Raw genomic sequence first — 20,729 nt, 5'->3', positions numbered from 1 at the left:
AGCTGAGGAACTGGGCTTTGTTCCCAGGGTAATGAGGAGCCATGGAGGGTATGTGAGCGGGAGAGGCACATGGTCAGATCCCATGATGAATAGATCGGGTGTGGGGGCTGATTAGAAGGATGATATTGGGGTGCTCTGAATGGGAGAGAACAACCAAGAATCAGAGACCTGCGCCCATGGGTCCAGAGAGTTAAGGAGGATGATGATGATTATTTTGGCCCCAACCGCACTGCTTGCGGGATCTTAGTTCCCCGACGAGAGATCAAACCCTTGCCTGCTGCAGTGGAAGCACGTAATCTTAACCACTGGACCGCCAGGGAAGTCCCTAGGGTGACTATTATTACACTTATTTCTAGGTGAGTAAAGGGAGGCTGAGATTGACTGAGCCAAGATTCGAACGCAGGAACGTCAGAGTCTGGAAGCCAAACTCAGGTGTCCCATGGCTGCTGGGACTGGCTGCTGTCAGCATCTTCCCCAGGACTCCAGGCTGCTCAGGCAGTAGGCTCAGGGTCAGGGACGTCCCTGCTTCCTTGGGGCCTCCAGACTGGCCCGTCTGGGCGGCCAGGCCTGGCTGACCCTCCTGCCCTTGCTTGGCGGGGCCCCAGCCGAGTGTTTCCTGCAGCGGCCCGTCTCTCGCCCGGGTTTCTGTATCCAGGAAATATCGCTCCTTTGTCCCTCCTGACTAGCCTGCCCTAAGCGTGGCGTTGCCAGCCTCGGCTCCTCGTGATTCATCCCCTCCGTGTCCAAGGTCCCAGGGGATGGGCTGGGAGGGAATCAAAGTGGAGAGACAGACAAGCTGAGATTCTAGACCACAGTTTTTAGGCCATTTACCACCAATGGCCATTTGCTTAGTTTCCTGGAGTTTTCACTCCTCAGGGATAAAGTCCCAGGAATGGGGTTACTGAGCCAAAGGATTTGTAGGTCTTCGCTTTTCTTTTTTTGGCCACGCCACACAGCTTGCGGGATCTTAGTTGCCCGACCAGGGATTGAACCCGGGCCCTGGTCAGTGAAAGGGCAGAGCCCTACCCACTGGACTACCAGGGAATTCCCTGTCTTCATTTTTATTAAATATCATCAAACTAATTTCCAGAAGGGCCAGGATGAGATGTGCATTTCTACCAGTCCTGGAGGAAAATGCCCTTTTCTCTACATCTTCACCAACAGTCGGTATTATAGCTTTTTAACATTTTTTTCCCCAGTCTGTTGGGTACGTTGTGATTTCCCTGTGTTCATCTAATGTGCAAAATTTCCCCGGCTTCCTGCTAATTTAGTGATCGGTGAGTTGAAGTGCTCCCTAACTGGACACTGGTGCCCTTTCTAACATCCCATCTTCCCACCAAAAAACCTCAGACAAAACAAATGCCTGGGACTTTTGTGATATTGTTCTGGAATCATTTTGGCGAGGAGGAGTTCCTGCAAAACAGGCTGTGGTACCTCAGTAATTGTTGTCTGTACCTGGGGGAATCTCTGCAAACCTAGCAAAAACAAAAGCTACAAATAGATAATCTGCTTTTTCAGAAACCGCTTTTTATTTGTATTTATTTAAGGAACTGCTTTTTAAATATCTACTATTTTTTTAAAAAGTAGGAAAAAAATCTGCTCTTTTAAAAAAACACTAAATTGACAACAATGCTGTCACAATGTGGGGTTTTGTAGGCATTTCATGAAACCCTTATTGACTATGATTTTGCCATTTCTCTTCACATATGGAGATGCCTACAGCTTGGGGGAAGCTGGTGTCTACTCACGTTTGTTCCAGGCTGAAGGGTCTTCTGACCTGGGGACGCTGGGGACGGGATTCTTCAGCTTTCATCTTATTTCTAGTTTTTTTCTCACTCAGAGCCTGGTGGTGCCTTTTCAAAGCAGAAATCATGACTCTGGAGTCTTTGAAGGGATTTGATAATATTTATTTAGTGCCACTAACACTTATATGGGCCACAGGCAGGGCTGAATATGGAGGGGAGAGAGAGTGAAGGGGCAGCACCCTCGCAGGCTTTGAGGGGTCCCCTGGACCAGATGCTCCCTCTCTTGGGGGTCTGGAAACTCTCAGGGGAGGACGCAGGTGAATGTCTTCCTGTTCTCACTCCCCCAGACCTGGAGCGCTAAGATGCTCCAGATGAGTGGGATGCTGTGGGTGCCTTGACCCGCGTGCACGAAGGGATGTGATTTTGGGCAAGGGCTGGGCAGCAAGTGCGTGTGTGATGTCGCCGTGTATCTCTGTGATGTCATTGCCTTGTCTCTGTGTGACGTCACCACCATGTCTGTGTGATTGATGTCACTGCATCTGTGACGTCGTCCCGGCATCTAGGGGGTGAGGGATTGTGTGGTGCGGAGAGAGTGTTAGGGGGTGTGGGTGGGGTGTGGCAGAGGACGCAGGCCAAGGGCGCCCACTTTGGTGCGCGTGCGTCATCTGACTCCACCCTGGCTGTGTCCCTCGCCGTGGGCGTCTCGCTGCACCTAGTCTCCAGACCGGTGAGTCGGGGCCACCCCTCGGTCTTCGGGGCCTAGAGCCTCCTCAGCCACTGGGGCAGGAAGGAGATGGGAATACAATAGTCAGTCAGACAGACAGACGGCAGGACAGACCTCGCCTGGGCCTGCCTCTTAACGCTGGGCCCCTTCTTGCTCCCAAGAACCCTAGGGCTCCTTCCGGTTTCAGCCTCCCCTTAGATTTCGTCTTGTTGAACCTCTGTGGGACAGAGGTGGGACTGAGATGTGTGCCTATCCATTATACAGACTGAGGTTCAGAGGGGCCACCTCCTGCGCTCCAGGCCTCTGTTGCAGTCTGTCTGACTCTCTCCCCTTTGCTCCCTAAGGCCCTGGGGATCCTGGGTGTTTGCCCAAAGCCCCTGGCCCCCCGTCCCCCAGGCAGGGCCTCAGTTTCCCTCTTTGGTCTACACAGAACTGACCTAGACCTGGCCCCTCACTCATTCCCAGGAGGGTTTTTCTAGTGAGCCTGCCCCTACTCACACGCTCCCATGGTTCCCCAGCGCCCTCAGCGCCCTCGGGACAAAGCCAGGCCTTCTGTACCTGGCATTCAAGGCTCCACCCACTATGCCCCCACTGGGGAATCAAAACCTGACAAAGTACCCCACAAATTCTCAGAGCCATCGCTTCACTTCCGCCCCTCCCCTTTGCCTTTGCAGGAGCCATCCCGCTCTCTGGAGTGCCCCTCCCCCTCCTCGGCCTGCCAAAGGTTCTCACGAGGGGTCAGAGGTTGGCTCAGAGGCTGTTTCCTGATGGGGGAGGTGGGGGCCTCAGCCAAGTCCTGCTTCCGCTGGCCCCCTCCCTTCCTTCCCTGGCTCTTCCCTGGGGCCCCCGCGGCCTCACGTTCCTTGGCTGGCTCTGGTCCCCCCCCCTTCCCAGCTCCAGGCTCTGTCCTCTACCAGGATTCACAGGCTCCAAGGCAGCCCTGACAGACATCCTTTAACCACTCCTGCTCACCAGCCTGAAAGGGAGGGTCATCCCTGGCCATTTTCAGAGACTGGGGCTCCGAAGCCCCATCGCTCCTCTGGTCCAGCACAGTCGCCTTCACCCCTGTCCCAGGTTCCCACCTTCACCCTCCACACAGCGACCAGAATGAGCCTGTGAACGCCTGAGTCGGGTCACATCCTCTGCTGTTCACAGCCTTCCCAGGGCTCCCAAAGTCCTCACTGCAGCCCCAAGGCCCTGCCTGATTTGTCCTGACCTCACCTCCTCCCACTCTCCCCTCCATCACTCAGCTCCAGCCACACCAGCTGCCTCACTCAAACTCACCAGGCAAGGATGGTCCTGCCTCAGGGCCTTTGCACCCTTCTGAGAATCCCCTCATGGCTCCTCCCTCATCTTCTTTAGTTCTCTGCTCAAATGTCACCTCCTCAGTGAAGCCTGCCCTGGCCCCGCCCCACCCCACCCCTGTGGAAAATTCCAACCTCCTCAAGCTCCCTCATCCCTTTTCTGTCTCACTCATCACCAAGGGTCCCTATCACGGCTCACTCATCTGGTTTGTCATCCATCTCCCCCACTAGACTGTCAGCCCCACGAGGGTGGCACGAGGGTGGGGATTTGGATTTCTGTGCCTTATTCCTCCCTGTGTCCTCAGCACCCAGCAGCTGCTCAAGAAATAAGGGTTGAATGAAAAAACAAATGGTCATAGTGATGGCAGTGAACTTGAATTGACACTCGCTGTGTGCTCGGCTCAGAGCCAGGGCTGAGCTCCCATCTTCAACCTTCCACACTGTGACTTGTGCCATCTCCAGCCACGTAGCCGCTAAACCAATATTCACTTAATATTTGTCTTCACGTCCATTGTGTTGTGTTTTTTAAATTTAAATAAAGTGATCTCCAAAGGATACTCAGTCTTACCAAGTAAAGGAAAGCTGGTGCATTTGCCATTAATAGAAAACCACTTAAAAATGTTCAGTGAGGGGCTTCCCTGGTGGTGCAGTGGTTGAGAGTCTGCCTGCCAATGCAGGGGGCACGGGTTTGAGCCCTGGTCTGGGAGGATCCCACATGCCGCGGAGCAACTAGGCCCGTGAGCCACAACTACTGAGCCTGCGCGTCTGGAGCCTGTGCTCCGCAACAAGAGAGGCTGCGATAGTGAGAGGCCCGCGCACCACGGTGAAGAGTGGCCCCTGCTTGCCGCAACTAGAGGAAGCCCTCGCACAGAAACGAAGACCCAACACAGCCATAAATAAATAAATAAATAAATAAATAAATAAATAAATAAATATTTTTAAAAAAAAATGTTCAGTGAAAAAGCAAGACCATGTTCTCAAGTGCAGCTGACCCCGGAGCCTGGGTCTGCCCTCCCTCTGTGAATACGGGAGAACTGCAAGGGTCTGGGAGGCATTAGGGTGAGTTAGCAGCAGTGCAGACTTTCTCGAGGCCCAGAAGGAATAAGAGTGGAAAAGGAATCAACAGTCCCCATCACGGGGTGGGTGATTTGATGTGGGGCCTCGGATCTGGCCCCCTGTTGGGTGCATGTAAAATTTGGATGTTACGATTCAGTCACTCACTGGCTGTCCACTGAGTGCCTGGCCGAGCTGGGGCTCAAAACCAGAGCCGAAGACCCCAGCCTGCTCATCCCCGGCCCCTCTCTCAGAGGAAGGCAAATCAAGGCGGGAGCCCATGGGCCAGAAGCCCTTCCTGTGATACTGCAGAGAGTAGCAGGAGGGGCCCAGGCTTAAGTACACATTGTTTCCTCCACGGCGGGGGGTGGGGGTGGGGTACGTCATTTGGGGTAAACAATGTCAAGAGCTTCCCCATCCTCAGCTGGGACCGGGACAGGCTTGGACTGGGAGCCTGGCTCCAGCCCTGACTTGCTGACGCATGACCCCGGGCTGATCACTTCCCTGGGGCCTCAGTTCCCTCCTCTGAGAAATGGGGATAATAATAGAACCTCCTTCCTTGCCATGATGGCTTCAGGCCAAGATGGAGAGAGGAAAACTGTTTGTTCAGAGCAGGGTCTTCTCCCTGCCCTCTTGCTTCCCTCTCTGCAGGCCGCCCAAGGCTGAGGGATTTCTCCCAGGCAGAGCCATCCAGAGCGAGGGGACCCAGTTCCGCAAGAGGGTGAGCTCCCCGTCAGGGGGAGTATGTAAGAAGAGGCATAGTGAAGGTGGAGCTGGGTGCGGAGGACCGTGGGGAATTAATGACAGACGTTTGGAAAGGGCTTTGTTTAGCACCCTGGGGCTGAAATAGACCTAGCTTGACAATAGCCTGGTGGCAAAACTGTTGATGGCACAGGCTTTGGGATCAGAGGAGTCTGAGAAAAATCCCACACACCTCCTCGAACCTCAGGTCCTAAACTGCAAATGGGATGCCAATCCTAGGTCAGCAGTGTGGTCCTGAACAGGGTAGGGGGTGGGGGGGTGGGGGGAGTGTAGGAGCGACCCTGGAGGGAGCACAGGGTGTTCTTGGAGCTGTGGTCTGAGTCACCTTCCCCGTGACGCACAGGGTGTCATCCAACAGATGACCAGGCCCTGGGAGGCAGTGAGGGGGTCAAAGGCATGGAGCCACCGCCTGATCGTGTGCCAGGCACCCTTGATGCTCCCCACTGAGGCCCTGGGTTCCTTGCTCCAGCCATGTGTGGACAGCACTTGACAGCTGGCAAAGCATTTGCATGCTTTTGATTTCAGAGAACCCCATTTTTGTAGAAGTAGAAAGTGCGGCTCAGAAGGGTGGAGTGAGAGGCCCAGGGTCACTCCCGGACACTGCTCTCCCTCTTCCCCTTCCTCGGCTCTGTTCACTTCTGCCACCCTAGTCTAGCCACAGGGCCTTTGCCCTGGCTGTTCTTGCCGCCTGGAGCACTGTTCCCCTTGCCTTCCCCCAGGCCAGCTCTTGTCTAGCCTCCAGCTCAAAGGTCTCTTCCTCACCCAGGCCCTCCCTTTCCTGTCTGGAGTCTGATGGCCTAGGTTCATGTTCCAGCTCTGGCTGTGTTACCCGGGGCACGATGCACACCCTCTCTGTGCCTCATTTGCTTCATCCAGAAAGTGGGGATAACAGTAGCTCACCCACGGATTAGGATTCTGAGGATTAAATGAGTTAATTGGGCAGAGAGCTTAGGACTGTGCCAAGATCACAGTAAGCATCCAATCGTGGTAGGTTCTTGGTCACTCTTCTTACCCTGCCTCCTTCATTGTCTCTTTGGCCCACTACTCAGGGAGTTTCATGAATGGAACTGTGTGTGTCTTGGTCACTGCTGTGTCCCCTGGGTCCAGCATAGGACCTGGTATACAGCAAGTGCTCGATTAAGGAAGCAACAAGTGTGATACGAGCCTCCCTCCACCCCTAGTCCTATACCCAGCCTCATCCAAAGCCTGAGACTGAACTGTCTCAGCCTGTCCAGAGCCTCACCTGGCTGATGCTAAGACACTGCTGGGAGGGGGCCGCTGGGACTCCAGGATCCTCCTCTTGAATTCCTCCAGCCCAGCTGGGTCTGCCGAGAGAGGGAGGGGTCAGCCCCGACCTAATGCCTTAGTAACCCCCACCCCCTCCAGGGTCAGGGAATGGGCTGGCAACCCAGGATACAAGGTGGAATCCGTCCCCCTTTCCTGGCTCTGCCCTCTGTCACTCACCAATGGGCGGGGGATTGGGGGCAGGGCCTGCAGGTCTTGGCAGTGGTATTGGCTGCGACTGTGGGAAGAAGGGTGAAAGGAGGTTGGTGGAGGCCAGGGCTCCCAAACACGAGTCCCAGGGAGTTTCCTGCCACTCCACACCCTTGGAGACCTGAGTTCCTTCCAGGGCAGAAAAAACAGACAGATACCCATGCAGAAGGACACATGTGATGATGGATATATAATCACCTGTAGACACCTGCTTTCAAATGACTGGAGACTGCAGGGACCGGCTTCCCTTGGCAGCCCCCGGAGACCCCACTCTGCAGGGGTCCTGCCACGGTCTCCATTACAGCCTTGGCGCCAGCCTGACTCCAATCCAAGACCCCAGTTGAGTCCATCCACCCAACCCAGCCCAACCCTGAGAGAATCTTTCCAAACCTGAAATCCCAAACCAGTTCTGAACTCAGTCACCTAAAATTGGATCCCAACCTGAAAACTGAACCTCCCTTAGAATCAAAGCCTGACCTTAACCCAGTCTCAATGACAAACCTGATCTGATCATAACTTTACATCTAACGCTGACCATAACCCATCCCCTAGACCCAGCCGCTATGAAAAATCTACCCCCCACTCCCATTCCCTCAGCCCCAGCCCTGCACTCCACTACGACCACCCATAAATACCTTCCCAGTACCACACTCAACCCCAGCTCAACCTTAGACCTCAGCCTCTACCTGAGTTAGAACCCCAGCCCAGCCTCAGCCCAAGATCAACATCCACCCGGCTTCTACGCTAGACCCAGTCTTGACCTGCACTCGAACCCCAGGCTCACCTAATCCTTCACTTCAAATATATCCTAACACCAGCCACCCTAAATGCAACCCAATCTCAACTCGTAGCCCATGGTCAATGCCAATTCCAATCTTAATGCCCATGAAGTTCTGAATCCGCCCTTGGCCCCAAACTTCTAATCACCTCCAGGCCCACCAGCCACCTACACCTGCCTGAACCTCAACTCCAGCCTCAACTCAATGCAATCCCAAACCCACTGAAACCCTAGATTCACTCTTCACCAAATCCTTGATCCAAGAGCCACCCTGCATGTGACCCCTGACCCACCTTTTAACCTTGCCTCACAATCCAAACTCCAAACTCAACCTAATTCTAAGACTAATGAAATCTTACATGGAACCCTAACCTTAACCCAAATCAACTCTAGACACAGGAGTCACCAAGAACTCACCTTGACCCAACTCTAACCACAAATTTAGAGACCACATCAAGCCTTTCTCTAGACCTGCCTTAACCCTCACCCTGACCCCAGTATCACTTCCAATCCTCAACCTGGTGCCCCCTGATCCTTCAACTCAACTCAAACCCATCCCAACCCTGACACCAACACTGGATGAGTCCCGAATCCTAACCTTAAGCCAATTTTGAGGCCCACCTGCCTTCCTAAACTCAACCCCAATCCTTAACCCTTCCTTAATGTCATTCCCAACCCAAACTCCACCCCAATCCTAATGCCAACAAAATCCTTATGTTAATACATAACCATAATCCTAAAGCCAATTCTAGACTCACAGTCACCCATGTCTGATCTCAGCCTCAAGCCTAAATCAACCCTCAGTGTCTCAGCTCACCCCAATCCCAAAGCAACCACAATCCTAGATTTGCCCCTCACTCAACCCTGGACCTGACAGCCACCCGACCTCCAACTCCGGTCTTAACCCGACACCTTTTCTCAATGCTGATCCCCATGCCAAGCTCTGCCTCAATCCTAACATCAGTGAAACCAGTGAAATTCTCAAGTGAGTCTAAGTAACCCAACCTAGACCGGGAAGCCAACCTCAACACCAAGATTAAAAAAAAATAAAGAAAAGAAAAGAAAAGTTCAAACCCAACTTCAACATCACCATCAACTTGGCCTCCAGACCCACCCCCAACGCAACCTGAAGCCAGGGGCCTCTGGCACACCTTTGCCTTGATGCAGGTGTCCAGGGCCGAGTTGCTGACAGCCAGCTGCATCTTGAGCTGTTCAGCCTCCCGCTTCTTCTCCTCTAGCTCCTTGGCCAGGTTGTCACGCTCCTTCCGCAGCACCGCTTTCTCCTCCAGGGCCAGTTGGGTCTGCCGGGCACATTCAGCCTGGAGCTTGACCTCCCGGGCCTGGGCCTCCTTCTCCACCTTCTCCTTGGCCTCCTGACTGGCGCGCAGACCCTGTTCGGCCTCCAGCTTCTGGCGCTGGAGGTCCGAGTTCTCACGGGTCACGCGCTCGATGCCAGCCCGCAAGCTCCGGGCCAGCTCCTCCACCTTGGAGCTCATGAGGGTGGGCATGTGGTCGCAGATTCTCCGGATGGAGGTCAGTTCTGAGCCGATGGGATGGAACATATTGTAGCCCAGGCTGTCAAGGGAGCGCGGGATGATGGAGTCCCTCCAGAGGTTGCGCAGCTCCATCTCGAACTTGTCCTTGTCCAGCGGGAGGCAGAGGTCCTGCACCTTCTGCAGCCGGTCCTCGGCCAGCTGTCGCTCCTGCCGCTGCTGCTCCCGGGCTTTGCTGCACTCGGCCAGCTGTTCCTCCATCACTCGCTTGCCCAACCCCAGACCGTCCTTGTCTTTGGTACATACCACTTTCTCCTTTGCCAGCTCCACCTCCAGTGTCTTGGCTTTCTGGTTCAGTGTGAGGACCAAAGCTAAGGGTATAGGACCGTAAGAGTCAGCAAAGGTTGGGGGTTGCCAAGAGACTGGGTGGGGAGTCAGCTACCCTTCTCTCCACTGTCCATAACTGTAACCCTAACCCTAACCCACTCACCATCGCAGCTCTTGTTAGTTTCCTTGAGGTGTTCTTGGCATTGTTTCTCGCTCAAGATGATGGCAGCCATGTATCGCTGGTTGTTCATGTAGATCACCTGTCCGGATGAGACACAGGACAGAGCTCAGTGTCCGGCTCCTGTGGGACCCCCCTGCCCCCGGTGCTGCCCAGATTCTCAGGGCTGGGGCCCCAGATCCAGCACCCAGCTGGTCTGTGTTGGCATAGTTCACAAGGACACGGCTTCTCTACAGGGGATGCTGGTCTGATCTTCAGAAGTTGTTATGATTATAGACAATGGAATACTACTCAGCCATAAAAAAGAATGAAATTTTGCCATTTGCAGCAACATGGATGGACTTGGAGGGCATTATGCTAAGTGAAATAGGTTAGATAGAGAAAGACAAATACTGTATGATATCACTGATATGTGGAATCTAAAAAATACAACAAACTAGTGAATATAACAAAACAGAAGCAGACTCACAGATAAAGAACAAACTAGTGGTTACCAGTGGGGAGAGGGAAGAGGGGAGGGGGAATATAGGGGTAGGAAATTTAAAAAAGGGTATTATGGGATTGTATGAAATCATGTGTGTGAAACTTTTGAAAACTGTAAAGCACTATAGAATTTAAAGGATCTTTCATTCATTCAATTAAAAAAAAAGTTACAAGAAACCCCACCTGAACTTCCCTGGTGGTGCAATGGTTAAGAATCCGCCTGCCAATGCAGGGGACACGGGTTCGATCCCTGGTCTGGGAAGATCCCACATGCGGTGGAGCAACTAAGCCTGTGCGCCACAACTACTGAGCCTGTGCTCTAGAGCCCAAGAGCCACAACTACTGAGCCCACATGCCACAACTACTGAAGCCCATGTGTCTAGAGCCCGTGCTCCGCGACAAGAGAAGCCACTGCAATGAGAAGTCCGCACACCGCAACGAAGAGTAGCCCCCGCTGGCCGCAACTAGAGAAAAGTCTGCGCGCAGCAATGAAGACCCAATACAGCCAAAGTAAATTAATTAATTAATTTTAAAAACCCCACCTCTTTCCCTAGGCATTTTAGTCAACCAAGATAAAAATAGTTATGATTAATACTATTTGGCAATAAAAAGGAACAAAGCACTGATACATTCTACAACTTGAATTAAACTTGAAAACATTTACGGCCAATTAAAAACGGATTTTGGTTGCTCTGTGTGGCTTGGGGGATCTTAATTCTCCAACCAGGGATTGAACCTGTGCCCTCGGCAGTGAAAGCGCTGAGTCCCAACCACTGGACCGCCAGGGAATTCCCCAAAAAACAGATTTTTTTTTTTTTTTTTTTGACAAGAATGCTGTTATGGGCTGGATTGTGTCCCCCACCCCAAATTCCCATGTTGAAGCCCTGATTCTCAGGACCTCAGAACGTAAATGTATTTGGAGACAGGGTCTTTAAAGAGGCAGTTAAGTTAAGATGAGGTCATTAGGGTGGGCCCTAATCCAATATGACTGGGGTCCTTATAAGAGGAAATCTGGACACCCAGACATGCACAGAGGGAAGATGATGTGAAGAAACAGGGAGAAGACAGCCATCAACAGGCCAAGGAGAGAGACATGGAACAGATCCTGATAGGCCTGGGAAGGAAACAATTCCGCCAACATCTTGATCTTGTGCTTGTGCGACAATAAGTTTCTGTTATTTAAGCCACCTGATTTGTGGTACTGTAAGACAGGCCTAGCAAACTAATACAGGTGCCAAGATCATTTCATGGGAAAGAAGATTCTCTTCAACAGATGGTGCTGGCACACCTGGACAGCCACATACTAAGGAATGAATTTGGACCCCTACCTCACACCATATACAAAAATTAGCTCAAGATGGGTCCAAGACCTAAATGTAAGGGCTTAAGCTATAAAACTCCTTAGAAGAAAACAGGTGTTAACGCTGCATGACTTTGGATTTGGCAATGGTTTCTTAGATATGACACCAAAAGCACAAGCAACAAAAGAAAAAGCAGATAAAAATTAAAAACTTTTGTGCTTGAAAGGACAACATTAAGAAAGGGAAAAAAACAACCCATAGATGGGAAAATATTTGCAAATCGTGTGTCTGATGATGAGAATAGTAACCAGAATATATAAAAGTAAACTCTTAGAAATTAATAATAAAAAACAACCCAATTGAAAAATAGTCAAAGCATCTGAATATACATTTCTCCAGAGAAGATATATAAAAGGTCAACCAGCACATCAAAAGGTGTTCATCATCTTTAGTCATCAGGAAATGCAAATGAAAACCGTGATGAGATATCACCTCACAACCATTAGGATGGCTATAAATAAAACAAAAAACAAGAATGGACAAGTGTTGGTAAGGATATGGAGAAACAGAATTCTCAGACAGTACTGATGGGAATATAAAAATGGTGGAGCCACAGTGGAAAGCAGTCTAGCAGTTTTTCAAAAAGTTAAACATAGAATTACACTATGACCCAGCAATTCCACTCCTAGGTATATATACCCAAGAACAATGGAAGCATATGTTCACACTAAAACTTGCACACAAATATTCACAGCAGCACTAATCACAGTAGCTAAACGGTAGAAACAACCCAAGTGTTTCATCAACAGATGAATGGATAAAACGTGATCCATCCATACAGTGGAATATTATTCGACTATCGAAAGGAATGAAGCACTGACACACGCTACAATGTGGATGAACCTTGAAAACATTATGCTGAGGGTGAGAACCCAGACACAAAAGGTCATATAGTGCATGATTGCATTTAAATGAAATATCTAGAGTAAGTAAATCCATAGAAACATAAAGCAGATTTGTGTTTGTCAGGGGCTGGGTGAGGGGGAATGGGAAGTGACTGCTGATGGGGTTTCTCTCGGGGGTGATGAAAATGTTCTAAACTGAATTGTGCTGATGGTTGCCCAACTCTGTGAATGTACTAAAAATCATTGTTATGTACACTTTTTTCTTTTTTTCTTCATCTACACTTTTTTTTTTTTTATTATATACACTTAATTATTACTATCCTTTTTGGCCGCACCACACGGCATGCAGGATCTTAGTTCCCGGACCAGGGATCGAACCCGTGCCCCCTGCAGTGTCCTCTGCATTGGAAGTGTGAGTCATAACCACTGGACCGCCAGGTAAGTCCCTGTTGAAATGGGCCAATTGTATGGCATGTGAATTACATTTTAACTTCATAACGTTTTTTATGTCTTTAAAACTTTGGAACAGAACGCTCTGCAGAAATATAACAAGTAAAGGTATGAAGGGTGAAGAGGGTTTGCCTTTCTGTCACTTTTTGTCCTTACTCCTTTGGAAGCTGGCCCTGTCCTAATGACCTGGGGATGGGGGAGGACAGAAATAGCTCTGGAAGCTCCAGTGACGTCTGTTTTCAAAAGCCTTATCTACAGAAAGGGAAGATCTCAGGGTGTGAGTTGCCTCCAAAGATGAAGTGAGAAAGAGGTTTTCTTCCAGTTGGAGGAAATGGCTCCCAAAAATACAGAAGTATTTTTCTGCACAGGTTCTCAGATGTCAAGATGATGAGAAGAATATTTACTTAGAACTAGTGCAATCTGACAATACAAAAAAAAAGTATCTTCTCTTGTTAAGGAGTGTTCAGGTACATCTTTATGAAGCAATTCAGGAGTCTCTCCCTCACTTTCCAGTAGCCATGGTTGCCCTGGACTCAGAGGAAGAGAACTAATTGATTAGTGAACAAGTATAAACAATCCGAAGGGTTTTCTGGAATATTTGTTAGGACATAAAGCAAGGAAGCTCTCAAAGACTAGTGGAGTTCCATCAAAAGACACAGGAGCCAGATTGCGGGTGTTCCTACGGCCTATTTCAGGATAATTTGACCATCAAAAAGATTATTACGAATGCTGAATGAAGAAAAATCCATGAAAAAAAAAATCTCTCCCGCATGCATCCTGGGTGGAGGTGCTTCCTTGACCCAGGCAGAGTGGGGCATACCCTAAAAAAACCACACTGAGTTAATCTCCCCTTTCTCTCCCAGGGTCTCAGAGCCAGAAATGCAGCTGCATTTGCAGAGAATTTAAGAAAAAAATCTGTCTCATAGCACCACCAGGATCAGGGAAAGATCAAAATTCGTACTTGGTACCATCAGACATGTGGGGCTGCCGTGGCAGGGGTGGGGCTACTCCCCATCATCAGTGCCCGCTTCCTGGGGGTCCTTGGAGAAAACCCTGAGGGGTTCCAGGACAGAGGAATTTGTCACCTTGGGGCGGGGGAAGCTACGATTTTCAAAATTTAAAGTTGTAAAGAGGCAGATTCTTAGATTTCTAATATTCTATGATGGGGCCGTCTGGGATTCGGAGATGCGTGTGAGTGTCTAAAACTTTATGATAAAAACAAAAAACACCCCAAACCAAAAACAACAACAAAAAAGGGATTTCCCTGGCGGTCCAGTGGTTAAGACCCTGCGCTTCCACTGCATGGGGCATGGGTTCCATCCCTGGTGGGGGACCTAAGATCCTGGCGCAGCACGGCCAAAAACGAAAAACAAAAACCAAAAAACAAAAGAATAAAACTTTATGATCCTGCGATTCCTAATGGCTCCTGGACCGGAAGGCCATGTGTGTCCTGAAAGATCCAAAAGGGCCAATTCCCAGGAACTGAGAAGTCTGAGGGGGCTGCCCTTGTCAGGGGTGGGGAGGATTTGAGGGGGTACATGGTCCAGCCCTGTGGTCTGAGGGGGGACTTGCCTCATTTGGGGGTCTGAGGGGGACTCGCCTTATTCTGAGGATCTAAGGGGGACCTGCCCTGTCCTGGGGGAATGAGATGGGGAGACCTCACCCTTGCCTGGGCAGTTCTGAGGGGAGCTGAGCACATCCTTCCTGCCCAGTGGCAGGGGCTGGGTGGTCTGAAGCCCCAGAAAAGGCCTTTTCTTTCCACGGTCCCCTGCCCCAAACAGCCCAGACACCTCCTGTGGGAGAAAGAGAGCCTGCCCCTCTCCCCAACCCTTCCCTTCCCCTGCCCACCCCTTCTCTCACCCCGTTCCAGCCAAAGCCTGAGGAGGCACCCTCTCTTCAGTGTCTCCCAGGGACGGGACCTCCTCAGAGGAATTGTGTATGTGTGAGAACATGGGGGATCTTGTTGAGTGCGTTTGACAGGAGTTGGGGGTACGAGGTGGGATGACAGTCTCCACGAGACCCAGGGTTGCCTGTTTCTGCTCCCTGATGCCCCCCGCCCCCCAACAAGCCACCTCTTCTCTTAGGCCTCCATTTCCCCTCTGCAAAACGGTTTTAAATCTTCTCCCTACCTCCTGGGATTCAATGAAGAGATAATATTTCCTAAGCGGACATCCAGCCTCAGGCAAACCTGAGCCATTCATACTAATTACTAAGAACCCAACACTCTGAGCGTTTATTAAGCCAGCTCTTATTTGCAGCTAGTGTGTGCTGGTACATTCTGGGCGCTTTATACACATTAAGCCATGGGCCTAGGTCTGATAACAGACCGGATGCCCAGTTCAACTTGAATTCCAGATAGACCACAAATCATGTTTTAGTCTAAGTATGTCCCAAATATTGCATGAGATATACAGACCAAGTACGCATTGCTTCTCTACATGGGCTCGGCACGCAAAATGTAGGGTCCGTGACAGTCCCTGTCTCATGAACGAGGAAAGTGAAACTCAGAGGGGTGAGGTGACCAGCCCGGGGTTCCCCGGGACGAGTGGCCGGCCTGTGGACTTACCCGGTCGGCCTGACACTGGCGGAAGCTGGCGTTGATTCGGTCCAGGTCGCGGCGGGCGTTTAGCAGCATCTGCATGATGGCATCCTTGGCACGGGAGGTGAGGTTGAGCTCCTTGGACAGGTTGGCCTGAGAAGCTGTGAGCCCCACCACCTGGCCGTAGAGGCCGTCAGCCCGGCGCTCAGTGGCCTGCAGGTTGGATTCGGTACTCACGTGCGCGTTGCCGTAGACCATAAAGAGGACAAGGCCCAGGATGATGAGGAACTGGATGAGCGAGACAAAGAGGAAAAAATAGCGCAGATAGTACCAGCAGCCCCTCGGGCTGCCCCCTGCCCGTGAATAGGACCCCCCGTGCTCCATCGCCAAGCCCATCTCCTCCCAGCTTCTGCCCGGTGCACTGGCACTGCTCTGCTGGCTGGTCTGCTCTGGGTGGTGGCTTCTGCCCCTTCTAGACCTTGCCACGGCAGGGGGGAGGGGGGAAGTGTTTATATTACTCCTCTTAATACTTCCTTTGCCTGGCTCCTTCCTGGCCAGGAGGAAACGGGGGCTGTGGGTTATCACAACACTCCCACCCGGGCTGTGAAGGGAAGGGGGGAGGGCACCAAGTCACGTCTGGGCCTCTCTGATTAACACTGGGTGGGGCACCGGCTAGGTGACCAGGCGTCCTTGGCCTTGCTGAGCCTCAGTTTCCTCACCTGCCCTTGCTTTGTGCCCAGAGCTGGTCTCACCTGCCTATGACCTCATGTCAACATCCCCGTCGTGGGGAGGAGGGTACCGAGACGAAGGGAGGAGAAAGGACCGCTTGGGTGTCTCAGTCTGGTCGTTCACAGAGCTGGACTCACCTCCCCTCAGGGAGGGCTGGCTACAGATGTGTGCTCATCTTTTTTTTTTTTTTTAAATTAATTAATTAATTAATTAATTAATGGCTGTGTTGGGTCTTCGTTTCTGTGCGAGGGCTTTCTCTAGTTGCGGCAAGCGGGGGCCACTCTTCATCGCGGTGCGCGGGCCTCTCACTGTCGCGGCCTCTCTTGTTGCGGAGCACAGGCTCCAGACGCGCAGGCTCAGTAATTGTGGCCCAGGGCCCAGTTGCTCCGCAGCATGTGGGATCCTCCCAGACCAGAGCTCAAACCCGTGTCCCCTGCATTGGCAGGCAGATTCTCAACCACTGCGCCACCAGGGAAGCCCTGTGCTCATCTTACATGGCAGTGCTGATTACAGGAGCAAAATTGTGCGGAGCGCTTAGCTGAGGGCCAGGCACACAGTAGGTGCTCAGTAATTGGCACAGGAAGGCCTCACAGAGGGCTGATGGGTGGGTGGCGGTGGCGCAGGTTCCCCTAGCCGTCATCCCACCCAGTGCCCGGCTCATGTAGGCGCTTAGTAAGCACAGGCAGCAGTGAACCTGGGGCCAGGGTGAGCTTGAGTGAGGGACTTCTCCTGTCTGTGTCTCAGTTTTCCCCTCTGTGAGATGAGGTGGGCACAGTACCAGGTCCCAGGGCCGGGGAGGGGGCTGGGAGAAATGATTTGCCGTTGCTATTATTACTACCATTTCCTGCTGGAAAACTCCTCTTGGGGCTCTGTGAGATGGTGAAGGGGAAGCGCCAGATAGAGGGGGTCAAGCTTCACTGTGGGTCACCCCCAGGTGGGCAAGGAAGGGATTTTGGGACCAAGGAGCAAAGAAGGATTCTGGGTATGCCCTCTTACCCGTCCCCCCAGATCCAGGAGCTCCAGGGAAAACCCCTATGCTGGGTGATGCCAGAGGCCCCACCAAGAGTCCCAGGCCTGGCAGTGAGGGGTCCTCAGACTTGGGGAGACAGAGTGGGACACAGCCCCTAGCCCCATGGGGTCAAGGCTGACAGGAGGGAGGGACAGGATCCGAGGGGAACGGGGCAAGGGGATGGAAAGGAGGCTGGACCATGGGTGGGTGACAATAACACGGTTGCTGGCCACTGCCTGTGGGGGGCACAGCAGGCTGAAGGCGGTGGCATGGGGACCCATCCCCCTATTAGCCAGGGTAGTGGAGTGGGGGGTAGTTGAGCGGGGAGGGGTCCTCCAGGGTGGTGATCATCAAGGAGGTGGGAATTGGGTCCGGAAGGAGGAAGTTCCCAGGGATGGGCAGGAAACCCCTGTCTGACCTTTGGTCTTTGCAGCTACCCATTGATTCCTGATTCCGGACCCTTCCCAGCCACTACTGGGAGGGAGGAGGGTTGGGGGCTGCAAGTGGTGCCCAACCAGCTATTTCTCTAGGTTGGTCAGGCCCACCCAGAGTCCCCTGGAACCGGGTAGGAGGAGGACATCTCCCTTCTGCATTAATGGGGAGTCATGTAGGCAGAGTGAATACATGGTTTCAATGCAGGCCTCTGGAGTTAAGTTCTGGCTGGGCCACCTACCGCTGTGAGACCTGGGACAAGTGATTTCTCCTCCTTGAGCTTCAGTTTTCTCCTGTCTAAAGTGGAGGCAACAAAGCCAGTTGTGAAACACTTGTCACGGTGCCTGGCACACAGTCAACCTTAATAAATGGTGGTATTTTTTTAAGGTGGGGCTGGATCATGTGCAGCCTCTGATGTGAGGCTGGGGAACTGAGACACAGGGGAGGGACACTGTCCCAGCTGCTGTTGCCCTGGGCCTGTGGGATCACCAGGGGAAAGGGGGCATGACAGGGGTAGAGCCTGGGTGACAAGGGTCCAGTTGAGAGCTCAGGCATGCGGGCAGTGCTTAGGCCAATGCCAGGTGGTGTGACAGTCTTGGTGTGAACTTAAGATTTTGGCTATTTTCACTGTATATTGAAGATGTTGCATATATGTATGTATGAACATGATATCTGTTGTCAAGGGAAAAGAAAGGCAACCATAAACTCCTAGAAAACGAAAAAGCCACTCTAGACCTGATGTGCTACAATTTTGAGCAACTGTCACAGTGTAAGGACAAGAGTTTTCAATATACACACTAATGTCTTTTGTATCAAGCTCAAAAATAACATTCTTTTTGGCAATTTGATCTCACAACTTTGATTTGTAATGTTTCTTTTTCCAATAATTTGTTTTAAAAGCTAGATTTTTTTTTTAAATGGAAAAGGTAATGATGAAACTTCCTCTTTTTGCTCAACATTATGACTTTGAGATTGATTCCTTTTGACTGCTGTTTAGGTTTTCAGCAAATACATTACCATAATAATTACCAATGGACACTTAGACTGTTTCTAAATTTTTTGTTTCAATGAACAAAATAAGACTTGATATCAAATCTCCACAAGTGAAATTGCTGGGTCCTAAAGCAATAACATTTTACATTTTGACAGCTGTCATCAATTTGTCCTCCAAAGAGGTTGTTTCCATTGACACTCCTGCCAGCAGAGTCTAAAATTTCTAAAAACAGACTCTCTGAACACGTTCTGCCTGAATTCCTGGCCAGAAAATTCCAGAGGGAGGAGGTGAGCAACTGGTCCTCGAATTCACATGAGGTCAAATGCATCGAATGATGTGAGCATTTGGTTTTTCCCTGAAAACCATTTGTCATAGTCACAGGAAATTTTGTGCATGAATCTCTCTGCATTCCTTTGGAGGGTCATCATAAAACCTGACTTCGATTTTAATTATTTTTTTCTAAATTAAAAACAAGCCATTTGGTTTATTTGATTGTTTGGGCAGAGACGGGAAGACTGTCATGAGGAAGTCAGCTCTGTGTCACTCTGAAGACCGACATTGAAGTTCTCAAGGAGACACGAGGTTTTTAAAAACTCTCACAGAACTTCAGGAAGGTTCTGGAGGAAGCGATATTTCTGGCGAAGAAAAATTTCAGCAAAGTTTAGAAAACCCTCCACTTTTATGCCAACGTGTTTGGGTTTTGGTTAAATGCAAAGGAAATTAAGTTTTGGGCTTTTGGAGTTGACAGAGGAGGCAGGGAGAGCCCTTTGTGGGGGGGAAGAGCCTGTCATCTCCGGGCATCCGTGTGTCTTGCTGAAAAAAGGTGACCCACTTTCTTACCTGGGACTGGGGGCCAACAAGGTCAGGCTGCTGCTGTCCCCAGTGCCCTCCACCCAGCTTGTGCCAGGCTTCCCCTTTCCACCCCACCTCCCACACACTCCTGTTTCTGTAGCCATGGAGGGACCCCAGGGTGACCATGAATAGGGGAGGCCAGGGCAGGGACCTGGGAGAGTGTGCTGGGGACAAGGTGGAGACACAGAGGTAAAGACTCGGAGACAGAGGGACAGACAGAGACTTTGAGTGGTAACTGGACAGGTGGAGACAGGGAGGTACAACAGAGCAAGGGCAGGCTGGGGGCTGGCCCTGTGGGGAGGGAGGCAGGTGGGGTCTGGAAGGCAAGGCAGCTGGGGGATTCTCCGTTCTGGCCGGGGATTGGGGCCTGTTCTCTCCAAGTTGCCCCCAGTTCTCACCCACTCCCTATCCTATGGCCTCCCATGGAGATCTGCAGCCCCCAGCCTCTGCCCCCCCTCTTTTCTCCCAACTGTCTCTGACACCAGATCTGATAGTACCCTTCCTGCTCACACCCCCCCCATGGCTCCCCATTTCCCTGGAGCTGATTTTCAGGGATCTGGCAGGTATGGCCAAGGTGAAGCTAGCAGAATAAGTGAAAAGTAATGATAATATTTTAGGTCCCATTTACAGCCCTGAGCCCAGCCCTTTGTGTGCATCAGCCCTGGACCCCACGGTGAGGGGTCTGAAGTCCCTGGGGCCCCAGACAAGGCAAGGCCAGTCTCAAGCCCTGGCTGACTCCAGAAGGAGAAGCTGTTTCCTGCTCACTTCTGGATTTACGCCAGAGTTGCAGGGGGAGGGGCGTGTCTCAGACCCATCTTCCCAGCCTCTCAAGTTCTGGGCCCTCAGCCAGCAGCAACCAGGTCTGCAGACTGGGGCGACCCCTGGTGGCCAGCAACGGAACAAAGCGGTTAGACTCTCATCCCTCCCCTCAGCCTCACCTCCTCCTTTGGGGGGCGGCCCTCCAATTCCACCCCCCCACCCCAAGTTGGTCCTCTCCCAGTAAAGGCCCTGATCAGGCACCGCCAAGCCACCTCCAAGGTGGGTGGGGGGATAACGAGCAGGACTGGCTGAGGGGGGGGATCAGAGTTTCAAGTGCTGCTGTTCCCCGCCTTACACCAGCCTCTTCAGAAATTTTTCCAAACAAATTTTAATTACTTTAAGGGTAATACATGCACAT

At 51.5% G+C, this 20,729-nt stretch overlaps 1 protein-coding gene across 1 annotated transcript; it reads right to left on the bottom strand.

Annotated features, from left to right (window-relative positions):
- Positions 1 to 1,891: 1,891 nt before the first annotated feature.
- On the bottom strand, positions 1,892 to 16,028 carry PLVAP (plasmalemma vesicle associated protein). The gene is made up of 6 exons (XM_082381923.1): positions 15,564 to 16,028; positions 9,844 to 9,940; positions 9,012 to 9,724; positions 7,053 to 7,110; positions 6,832 to 6,913; positions 1,892 to 2,522 (listed from the first exon to the last, which is right to left on the bottom strand). Exons 1-6 carry the CDS (start codon positions 15,930 to 15,932, stop codon positions 2,516 to 2,518), a joined length of 1,326 nt encoding a protein of 441 aa, XP_082238049.1. The 5' UTR covers positions 15,933 to 16,028; the 3' UTR covers positions 1,892 to 2,515.
- Positions 16,029 to 20,729: the final 4,701 nt, after the last annotated feature.

Source organism: Balaenoptera borealis, assembly GCF_965194805.1.
Source record: "Balaenoptera borealis genome assembly, chromosome: 2".
Lineage (NCBI taxonomy): Eukaryota > Metazoa > Chordata > Mammalia > Artiodactyla > Balaenopteridae > Balaenoptera > Balaenoptera borealis.
Note: the sequence above shows the minus strand (reverse complement) of the source record. Positions and strands in the feature narration are given on the sequence as shown.

Excerpts from the sequence above, each read along its gene's own strand:
- PLVAP (XM_082381923.1), bottom strand. The coding sequence starts at position 15,932 with ATGGGCTTGGCGATGGAGCACGGGGGGTCCTATTCACGGGCAGGGGGC. Across the intron at positions 9,941-15,563 it reads GCCAGTGTCAGGCCGACCGG|GTGATCTACATGAACAACCA; the intron begins GTAAGTCCACAG and ends TCATCCGGACAG. Across the intron at positions 7,111-9,011 it reads ACACCTGCATCAAGGCAAAG|TCGCAGCCAATACCACTGCC; the intron begins GTGTGCCAGAGG and ends TTCTTCCCACAG.